The 9,314-nt window shown below is 55.1% G+C and overlaps 1 protein-coding gene across 1 annotated transcript; it reads right to left on the bottom strand.

Moving 5' to 3' along the window:
* Positions 1 to 235: 235 nt before the first annotated feature.
* On the bottom strand, positions 236 to 9,244 carry OT_ostta16g02120 (EGF-like, conserved site; the record flags this gene model as incomplete). The annotated part of the gene is made up of 1 exon (XM_022985575.1): positions 236 to 9,244. The coding sequence occupies one exon, from the start codon at positions 9,242 to 9,244 to the stop codon at positions 236 to 238; it is 9,009 nt and encodes a 3,002-aa protein (XP_022840367.1).
* Between the last annotated feature and the right edge of the window lie 70 nt (positions 9,245 to 9,314).

The raw sequence follows: 9,314 nt of genomic DNA on the forward strand, positions 1-9,314 counted from the left end.
GCGCACGCGTCGAGGGCGTCGATGGGTCGTCGCGGTGTGCGTTCGGGGCCGACGCGCGCGATGTTTTGTGCGCGCGCGCGTCGGTAGGGGTCCATCGTTCCCCTCTGGAAGATGAAACGTTTTTTTTCTAGGCGCGCGCGCTTTGGGCGGGCGAGAGGGGTGGAGACGGGGTGCGCGCGTTGATATCGTGAGTTACACTGGACTCGGCGATGCGCGCGCGACGTGCGCGCATCATCTAACCTCCTCGTCGGAAAAAGCGACCCATGGGCCCGAAGCCGTACGGGTGCGACGGACCGGCGTCGGCGTCGGGGTTGGGGCGATCTCCGTGCTCGGCGGCTTCACGATCGACTCGAGTGGGAGCTCTGGCGCTGGGAGCGCTAGCGAGCGGTCGCGGACGAGCGATACCCTCGTCATCTTGGACGGTTCTGGTGATCGTGCGCACGCGAGCGACGCGCTGGCGATCTCCGTGCTCGGCGGCTTCACGATCGACTCGAGTGGGAGCTCTGGCGAAGGCTTTCGGACGGGCGATGCCCTCGTCGTCTTGGACGGTTTTGGTGATCTTGCGCACGCGAGCGACGCGCTTGCGTTCCTTCTTGACGGGTTTCGGTGCCGAGAACGCCGGCACCGTGTACGTCTCGTCCTCGTCATCGGGATTTCCTTCTTCTTCAGGATAGCACACAGCGCAGTATTCCTCGCCGTCGGGACCGGGCATGACGTCTTCCGGATCCATCTCTCTGTCGCAATTCGGACAGTGGAACGCCGGTAGACACTTTGGACAGTAGCTTCTACCACCTGGTCCTTTGACGATGTCCTCGGGTACGCAGTCCGTGTCCTCGCAGTTTGGACACGAGAACGGCAGACACTTCGGACAATATTCTCTTCCGTCTGGTCCTTTGACGATGTCGTTGGGAACGCAGTCCGTGTCCTCGCAGTTTGGACACGAGAACGGCAGGCACTTCGGACAATATTCTCTTCCGTCTGGTCCTTTGACGATGTCGTTGGGAACGCAGTCCGTGTCGTCGCAGTTTGGACACGAGAACGGCAGGCACTTCGGACAGTACGTCCCTTCGATGATGTCCTCTGGTTCGCACGGCGCGTCGCAATTCGGACACGCTGGGAAACACTTGGGACAGTAATTGCGACCGGCCGATGTTTCGATCACGTCGTCTGGCGAACACGGTGCCCCGCAGTTGCGACAGACATGGCACTCGTGACAGTACTTCATGTCGTCCGGAGCGATGAAAATTTCATTCGGCGGCTTGACCGTTATTCCACAGTTTGGACATATAATTCTTCCAACCGTGGCGGGCGCCACGATCGCCTTACGCGCTGCTTCTTCGCTTGGCTCTTCGATCACAGCATGTATATTTTTAGGCTCCCCTAATGGTTTCCTCTCTTGCGCTTCGCCAGTCGCCGCTTGAAGGGCCTCGGATGGCGTCATGTTCGGTTTGAATCGGAAGCAGATATCGCCAAACGCGGCCATAAACTTTGTAGCGGGGAGGCGAGCATGCTGACAGCACACGTATCCATCGGGCTTTTCGTCGATCGGCGCGACCCAGCCGTGTCGCGCTCCGTGGTAGACCCATTCGGGAGTGGACGAACGATGATCGACGTACGTGTGGAACACTTGCTCGCCAAATCTGTTGAGCGGATTGGTGTCACCGAGGACCCACATTGCAGCCGTTTTGAATTCTCTGACGTTCATGCCGTCCTCAGTGGTGAACGTTTTATAGACGTGGCTGCCGGCGCGAATATCCGCATCTGAGTATTTGCCTCCCTGCTTCTTCATGGCCGCATTGTATTTCGCTTGCGCCTCATACGCTTCGACGAGATGAGTCGCCTTGGGACGCAGAATACGCTCGATCAACCAGCGAGTGGCGCGCGCAACGCCTCTGTCTGTCATCGGCACGCGATGACCATATATCAGCCACGCCATGAAGACGAGTGCTGTGAGATATTCGTCCAAGTGCATGCCCCACCCGTGAGAGATACGAAGCTCAAGTCTGGCTCCCTCGCTCGGGCACAATGATCCTTCCACCGAACCATCGTCACGATCAAGTGTCAGGCACTTCGCAAGTAACGTCTGGTCCTTGACTGTGTCAAAGATTTGGCGTACGACAGAAGCCAGCTGATTGTACTGAGCGTTGGGAAGTTTTGCGCCAATCTCGCAGCTCGAAGTGAGGTACATGAACTGACGATATGACATCAGTAGAAGATGCTCGGATTTGCCACGAGTTTCGTTACCTCCTGGCCCAGACGGGAGTGAAGCGTATACCTTGAACAGCGCCTCCAAGAATGTCCAGTGGTTACGAATCTCACTCCATACGTAGTAATTACCGTCCTCAGGTTCAAACGATATCAACACGTCCGATGGCTTGCTGATATTCTTACGTGTGAGCGGATGAAGGTCGTTGATGTACTCCTTGCCGCTTTTACGAGAGCGCAAGATTGCTCGTTCATGCGGCTTGGAATTCGATTCGGCAAGCATCCGGCGCAAGTCGCCAACAGCCATGCCCGGGTTATCTTGTAAGACGCCCGGCAACATCGGCGCAGCTTCCATCACTGGTTGCTCTTCAAGTGGGGATCGCGCGTGCATTCTTTCGTCTTCTTCTTCGTCTTCATCTTCTTCCTGAAGAATCAACCAGGCAGTTGTTTTCGCTAGATCACCTTGACGGTTCTCAAGTTTAACTTCCGCCTTCCATTGCAGGTGCTCGTCGCGCACCGTATGGTGCTTATCAAGAATCTTATTCTTGTGAATTATATCGAATCGGCTGCCGGTGACAGCAGGGAGCTCATCTTCTGCGGCGAACTCACCTCGGTCGCGCATGTCCCGCAACTCGGATGCTAGCTTTGTGTGCACGCTGGAAATTTCTTCCCCAAGACGGACGGGTACACGCACGTTCCATCCCAAATCCCTATTGCGATCGGGATCTTCTTCTGTGATGATGATCGTCTCTCTCGTTCGGAAGTGCCGCTCGCGTTCCGCCGCAAGCCTAGCCTTTTCTTCTTCGTCTTGCATAATGAGAACGTACAGATTGCCGTGGCGAGGACAGCGCTCTCCCGGTTCGCACTCGCATAGGCAGCAGAAGTCGTCGTGTGCGTCCTCGAGATCCAGGTGCCACGGCAAGACACCGCCATCTTCGTCGTTATCCTCCGCTTTGATCTTCGCTAGAGTTTCGTCGTACGCGTCCCAATCAGGATGAATATCGCCAAAGTATCCTTGGAAGCGAACGAAGTGCGTTCGACCAGACGTGTCAGCGGTTTGGAAATGAAGCTCCTCTTCATCCAAATCGGCTGCTTCGTTTGAATCCGTTTGTAACGCTCGTTTCTGCTTGAATCCGGTATCTGCCAGAGCGTCAAAGTCGTCCAATTGTAAGCGCTCATCCTTCTCTTCCTGCTCCGTCGTCCTGTTCGACTTGGCTCGCTCGATGCCGCCACTGCGCAATAAAAATGCTTCGACAGGGGGATTTAAGTTCACCCTGTCGCCTTTCAAATCCTTCTGCTGTTGACGGTAGTACTTGCGGTAGTAGTCGTACTTTTTCTCAAGCATTTTTTGCTCGATAAAAAATGTGACACGACGATTTAGATCTCGATCTTCCACCGACGCCGCACGAATCAAATATCTGCGCAGCGGCGCGGAGAGCATTTTGTAGTAGGATTTGGCTTTATTGTCGAGAGAGCCCACGCGCTTGATGACTTCCTTGTGTCTCCAGAGCGAACGAATGGCGCGAGCGAACTCCATACGCTGTTGCGCATCGAATTCGCCACTATAGTGCCGTCCCTGATCTCCCTCGGCTGATTCAAGCTTTAAGATGGCGCCCGCGCTGGGTTTGAGGAGGGTGAGCGTCGGGGCCCACGCCTCCCAGTCTCTCGAACGCAACCAACTTGAACCGTTATTGCGCGTACAAAGGCCACACATGCGAATAATGGCGTTCTTTTGGAAGCGCACCACACTCCAGCGAAGTCTCTTCACCAGGTCTGTCTCGGAGAACACCTCATACAAGATATTGAGAACGAAGATGGTGACGGCGACGGATATGGTTTGCCAAACTGCGTGTCGACAGGCAGTCTTCGTATTCTGATCGATGATGTAGGACACCGGCGCGATGGACACGACTGACAGCATAAGTACAAGTACCAACGTGAACAGATGCAGACTAAGATATCTTTTGGTCTCTGACATTTTGAAAGGTCGAATGATCATGCTCAAGACAGCGCCGCTCACCACGAGGAGAGCAGCGAGCGCCTGAACGACGCCGTTACCATCGCTCAGCTCCCATCCAAGGAGCTGAATGAAACACAGCGCCGCGGTTCGACACATATCCATCACTCGATGCGTCACGTAATCATCCGTAAAGGTATAAGTGGCGAATCCAATCAGATCTCGCTTCCATAGCTTATGCCAACCGCCGTGTGCGAACGTGATGACTGAGTACATGATGACGACGAATCCGATGGGATAGACGATGAGAGCTATCAGCGCGAGAGGGAAGAGCTTTTGCCACTGCGTGCTTCCCGTTTCGGATTTAAAGTAACCAAATCTCAAGCTTGGCTGCGCTCTGATGTACCCAAGACCATCTGTGACCGAGCGGTGGAAGATGAAAAAGTCGAGTGTAGAGATGACCACAGCGATGTACGTGATCTGAATCACGTTCAAAATGCTCCTCAACATTCTCACCCATCGGCGCTGGCCGACGCGAACCGTCGACACCTCTGGCTTATGCTTAATATAAAACTTGCCCCACACGTAAGCGTACAGTTGCGCGGTACCGTACATCAGTAGGAGGCCAAGAGCAGGCATCGCCATCAACGAGTTCCATCTGCGAATGAAGTCGTAGTCTGAGACGCACTCGAGGCCGATGACTTCTGGGTTCAACTGGAGCACGTAACACAGTTGAAGGACTAACGTCAATCCCGGAAAGTCCATCCAGCCGAGGTTGTATCTACCGATCATGCCAACTTCTTGCAAAAAGACCACAAGCCCGAGCGAGCGCGAATACGTGATGTATGAGGGGTTGGTCGATTCCTCGAAAATCCATGGCATAATGAGCGCCGCCACAACGACTAAGACAAGAGCGATTCCGTAAAGCAAGTGTGACATCTGCGAACCACACTTCAAACACTGCCCATTGAGACGATAAAATCCCTTCACGCATGATTCACATCCGTCGTTCATGTAGCCCTCCGCGCACTCCACGCTATCCGCTCGAGTTCCACCCGCTGCGATGGAGTCCACTTGCCACGAACCGGCGATTCCGTTGACACCTGGGCATGCTGTAGCTGGAAAACATTGGCGAACACTGATCGGTTCTTTATACGTACGCGTTTCCGGAGATACAACATAGAAGCCCGGTTGAGGGTAAGGCACTGTGAGGTTCGTCTCAGCGCAAAAGGTCCACTTCTCGTTCGCTCCAAACGTTTCGCTGTATGATGGGCAAGGGAAACAGTAACCTGGGACGCCGTACCAACCAATGCTGCAGAAGCACTGATCTCGCGATGTAGCTCCCTGAACAGATGTGCTACCCGCCGGGCACTTCGTGCACGTGGCCATGCCTGGGGCGTCTGAGTAATAGCCATTGGCACACCGAGAGCACGTCCCTCTCTGCACCGTTCCGCCGTACTGACCGCGTGGGCAGGCGCGACAGTCTCTTGCGTTGATCGTGTCAGAAACGTGCCCGAGTGGGCACTCTTGACACTTACCGTATGTAAGCGCCAGGCCGGTAGCGCTTGGATTTGGTTGCATCGTGTAGCCCTTAGAGCACCCGACGTGGATGTTCAGCGTCGCCTCGTTACTGACCAGGCGACCATCATCCACCACCCGCATTGTGTACTTTTCCAACGGATTCGGGCGAGCGACCGTTGTTGACGAAAACTCACCATATAAAAACGGTGGTGGCAGGTAGTACAGCGTGATGTTACTTGAATTGCTCTGGATGCCCTGCTGATCGAGCTGTCCGTGCGAGAGCTCGTTCAAAGGACGACCGTACCTATCGACGCTCAAAAACCAACGACCGCGGCTCCTCGTCGCCCAGTCACTCTGCGTCATGATGGGCTTCCATGTTAAAAAGAGTTTGAAATAAGGGCCGGCATCGACGTCAAACGGTGTGAACGTGATAGGAGTCAGGTCAGCGCCGCCCAAATTATCTGAGGAACGGTCCCTATTCATGATTGCTTGCACATTCATGTTACTCAACACCGGCGGATCGTTTACTGGTCTCACCGTTATGTTCACCATGCCTTCACTCAAGTATGATGTAGTGTTTAAGTTGAGAGACGACGCAATCGAAAAGTGAATTGAATCACTGCCAGTAAAGTTTGCGTTTGGTGTGTACTTGAACCACATAAATTTGTTGTTTATGTCATCATTCGCAGAATTGGTACAGTTCGAAAACTCAGTCTCGACGTGCTCTCCGTTGACGTCGCACAACCATTGCATCGTGCCATTGAAGGGATCTCGCGCAGTGTATTTAAGTGTTCCAGCATACGAACTATTCATGACCGTCCGCGCGAACCTACCGGTCATCACGTGGTCTTCGAGAACCCACCAGTGCGTGTCAATTGCCTCGGGAGCGCCACCCGAGCCGACGACAACCATTACGCTCGCTACGTCATACAACGTCTGCGTCGGGTTATTCAAGCGATCATCCACGGAATAGACAAAATAATCATATCCCGTAAAGTTGATGGCCGGCACGTAAGTGAAAGTGCTTGAGGTCGATTCGCGCGTTACAGGAACTTCGAGTGTGCCGTGAAGAGGCAACTTCTGAATCGTCCAAGTGAGCTGATCATTGTCGATGTCGGATGCGACCATTGGCTTCGTCAAGAAACTATTCGTCGACAAATAATTACCACTCGTGCGCTTCTCAATCATATCCACTGAATTTGCATAACTCAACACATCTTGCCCGTTCGCTGCGACGGGGTAATCATTACGCTTCGCGATGTCTACTCTCACCTCGTAAATATCTGTCAAGCACGAATTGTTGTAAAGCTGCAGAACAGCCGAGCTACAGTCAACGGTCCCGTCGGCAATGAGCCCCAAAGCGTCGGCGACTTCTTTACTGACCAGACCGCGGTAAGTAAAAACATCTAGGCCGTTCTCATCTGGTTTCGGTTGATAGCTCGTCACCCCGTAACCAGACTGCATATCTACTTTGAAGTTCGCTTCAACAGCTTTTTGTGGATCGCACACGACGAATATGTCCGCCACGAAAGGAATACCTTTGCTGTCGGTGAATAACGGAAGCTCCCGTTGCCAAAGAGGCGCGTCCTCGTAAGTGTAAAAGTTGACAATGTTTCCGGAGTGGTTCCCAGTGACGGGGAGCTGCGTGCCATAATTCGTCGTGATCTGTGTCAAAGCCGATATATTGGCGGGAATGTACCCGACATCCGCCATAGATAGATACGACGAATTAGTACCGTACGTTTCGTTCACACCTAGTGAGTTTTGCAGATTCAACCATTCGATCCAGCTCGCCGGCGGTGGTGGAGGAAATGTTTGCACAACGGGTGGCGGAGGTGATGGCGGTGGTGGTGGTGACGGTGGAGGCGGAGGTGACGGCGCGGGCGGCGGGCTAGGTACCGCAATAGGCCTTTTACTATCCCATGGAAACGTCGTAGCGCATAAGAACAAGACCAGGAAGAAGAACGTGTACGATAAAAGCATGATCAAGTTATCGGTGAAAACAAATCTCAGGCGCTTCCACCACTTCTTCTTCTCCGTGTAGGCCTCCGTTTGCTGCTCACCTCGTAGCTTCAAGTGCACGTGGCAAGTTTGACCCACATTGATGCCATCTCCCAATCGCCATCCTGGATCGACGAGACACCCTAAGTAAAACAGGTCCACCGATTCCGGATCTGGTTGATGTTTGAGACGACGACATATCATGCGCTTCACCTTGAGGAAGTTATCCGTCAGCTTGCACGTTAACGTGATGGTCTGCACTTCTTCAATGTCCTCAGGGTTTCGCATGAAGAGTGAATCCCGAAGTCGAACTATTGTGGGCAGCCGACACACGATGGTGCACGTCGGATTTGGGTGGCCCGCCAACGCTGCGATGATTGCCGCAGCCAGGTACATGCCCAGAAAAAACAGTAAAATGCCCATTAGTACCAGCGTGCCGTCGTCTGATGACTCGACCGGACACTTTGACGCGTCTGCTGGGGCCACGACGCAGTGATATTCATTCATCGATCCCTTTGGGCACTGTTCAAATCCGTACGCGCAGCATCCCGTCTTGTTTGCGTTCAACAGCGGATCCGGATATGGGAAACTTGTCAAAGCGCTCGAATGGCATTCGCACCGCGCACCGGCCCAACCCACGTCACAAACGCACGTACCATCCAACTCTGAGCAGTAGCCCCGGCCGTTACAATCTTCCGAGGCGATGCATGCGAATTTGCAGCGGTTGTCTCCCACGCCGACGTATCCTCGATCGCACTCGCAGTCCGATGCCGACGCGTTCCACGTACCGTGCCCGTGGCACGCGTCGCGCCCCCCGTTCGTCGTCGTATCGTACTGACACAAGCTACCCGTGTGCCCATCGTTGCAGATGCACTCCTTGCTCGTCGTCGCGCACGTTCCGTTGTTCAAGCACCCGCACTCGTTACAGTTTGTCCCACTCGACGCCCCCGGGCACGTCGGTGTCACCGCGCTGAAACTCCACCCCGAATCACACGCTACACAAGGCCCATTCGCGGCGCTTCCACTCATGCACGACCCCGACGAAGCGCACCATCCGCATCCGGTGGTCGACGCGCAGTGCTGCTCGTCGCCAATCGCCGCGCACCGCGGGTCGCACGGAATCGTCACCCTATTCGTCCCCGCCACCCTCACCGGCGCTCGTAAAATCGGTTCCAAGTGCGACGCGCACAGATCCACGTCGAGCAAGGAGTAACACGTCGGATTGCGTCCGTCCACGCCGCGCGAGTCGCACCAACCGCACCCGACCTCCTGGACGCACTCCCCGAACACCGCTCGGCGTTGACACCGCAACGGAGCGACGATCGACTCATCCCTCGGGTCCCACGGCGTCAATACATCCCCGTACGCCGCGCTCGCGCCGCGCGCGAGTCCGATCGAGCGCACAAATCGACGTATTCGTCCATCCTTAAAAACACCCCGCGCGCCGTCGCCCCCCCCACGCGCGCTCGCGTCCTCGCGCGCGCTCAGCGCGAGCGCGCACGCGAGCGCGAGCGTCCACTTCACCTCGCTCGCGCGTCGGTTCCGGTGCGCGCGCGCCATCGCTCGCGCGCGCCCGTGTGCGGGCGCGCGTCGTCGGCACCGCGGCCGACTTTTCTTCGCGAGTCATGAC

Source organism: Ostreococcus tauri (assembly GCF_000214015.3).
Source record: "Ostreococcus tauri WGS project CAID00000000 data, contig chromosome 16, whole genome shotgun sequence".
Classification (NCBI taxonomy): domain Eukaryota; kingdom Viridiplantae; phylum Chlorophyta; class Mamiellophyceae; order Mamiellales; family Bathycoccaceae; genus Ostreococcus; species Ostreococcus tauri.